Source organism: Lontra canadensis, unplaced genomic scaffold, assembly GCF_010015895.1.
Source record: "Lontra canadensis isolate GAN:19392208 unplaced genomic scaffold, GSC_riverotter_1.0 scaffold9, whole genome shotgun sequence".
Taxonomy (NCBI): domain Eukaryota; kingdom Metazoa; phylum Chordata; class Mammalia; order Carnivora; family Mustelidae; genus Lontra; species Lontra canadensis.
Window position 1 is genome coordinate 22621916 of NW_022631003.1, and position 1771 is coordinate 22623686.

General features: G+C 47.3%; 1 protein-coding gene across 1 annotated transcript in view; it reads left to right on the forward strand.

The window, feature by feature from the left end:
* The first annotated feature begins 232 nt into the window (after nt 1-232).
* Nucleotides 233-1771, forward strand: part of DERA (deoxyribose-phosphate aldolase) — a 113358-nt gene continuing 111819 nt past the window's right edge. Inside the window, exon 1 of the mRNA XM_032855080.1 lies at nt 233-331. Within this exon, the coding sequence (XP_032710971.1) occupies nt 301-331 (31 nt within the window). The 5' untranslated portion in view covers nt 233-300. The remainder of the gene's footprint in view (nt 332-1771) is intronic.

Consider the following 1771-nt stretch of genomic DNA (forward strand, 5'->3'; position numbering starts at 1 on the left):
GGCACCTCAAACATTTTAAAACGGGTTTTGGTAGCATTATTTCGGGAGCCAGTGCTCGAGTCCCACAGCTGGGGGCAGAGGGCAGGAGAGAGGCGGCAGGACCACCCCGCAGGGCCGCGGACCGAGGTCGCACCCGGAGACCGAGGTCGGACGTGGGGACCGAGGTCCACGGCCCTGCCCCCCTGAGGCAGCGGGGCGGGGCGAGCGCAACGACGCCGAGAGGCGGGCGGGAAGCAGGAAGGGCTGGGCGCAGGGTTGCTGGGCGGAGAGGAGCCGGCGACTGCTGCAGCGGCCCGCACCATGTCCGCGCGCAACCGGGGCACGGAGCTGGGTAAGGGCCCCGCGGGTCGTCCCCGCCCGTCTCCCTCGCCTCCCGCCGCCGTCCTCCGGTCGCGGGGCTCGCCGCCGCCCGGTGCCCTGGGGTCCGCTACCGGGGGTGCTCGCCCTGGCGGGAAGCGGCGGCGCCGGGTCGGTCCGCCCCCACCCCGAGCAAAGGCCGATTCGACTTCTCATTTTCCAGCTTAAGTCGTTCACCTTCTAGCTCCCTGGTTGCAAAGAACAAACTCCAAAAACAAAACCCCAAAACCCTCGAACCCCAAAACAAACAAAAACCCCCAACCCAAATAAAACAAGATAAAAACCTTCTTTACCCGCTCAGTGGAACCCCTGTGCGATTTAATGCTGGATTTCCGTAGATAATTTTACCACAGCCGTACCCCTAAAACGTCCGTGCTGATGGAAAAGTTATCAGATCGCTGTGCTGTATAACTCACTGTAAATTGTGTATGATTTTAGAAGTACAGAGATTTGTGAAAGCGCCTGAATTATTTCATCATTTTTCATTTTACTGATATTATCAAATATGACTGGCAAGAAAAATTTAGCTCTGATTTCCTAAAATGTAAAAACTTTGTAATTCAAACATGAGACATAATCAGAGCCAAAGGTTAAGGCTCTCAGTTTAAGTATTACAGCTGGGATATCTGTATCCTGGATCTTCATTTTAGCTGTGTGACTTTGGGCAAATTACTTGATCACTCTGTGCTTAAATTTCTTAACCTGTAAAATGGTTGTACTTCTAAGGGCGATTTGGAGATCAAATGAGAGGATTTAAAGTGTTTGGTACTTTGTGGGTAACTAGGAAGAGTTAATTAATAATAGTATGGTATAGAATTCTGGTTTTAGGCCTGATTTTCAGAAAATTAGTTATGATTCTATATAATACATACAAGGCACTTTTTTTCCCTTTGAAAGTGACTATCCTGATGAAATCGTCTACACTTCAAGAGGTAGTCCAGAACTTTTGTTAAATGGTGACCATGTGTCTTTATGAATACACTTGATTTCTTCACCAAATTGATTCTCCTTTAGTCATTGCCCTTTAGCAGATTATGTTTTAAATTCTAGTTGTATCCCTGAAATGTGGACTTTGGTAATAAATGAGTGTTCCCTAGATTAGGAGGTCCAGAAAGATAGTGAATGGGGTACAGGAATTGAGTGTAGGTCTTACCTTGGTATTTTCAGGGATATGGCTCTCTAACTTCGTACAGATTGAGGACATTCCACTCTTTTTCCAAAACTTAGACATTTGTTTATTGTTTTTCAAGAAATACATTTGAAGCCATTTTTACTTTATTTGTAAATTTTTTATTATTTATTTATTAAAAAGATTTTATTTATTTATTTGACAGAGATCGCAAGTAGGCAGAGAGGCAGGCAGAGAGAGAGAAGGAAGCAGGCTCCCCGCTGAGCAGAGACCCCCCCCCCCCCC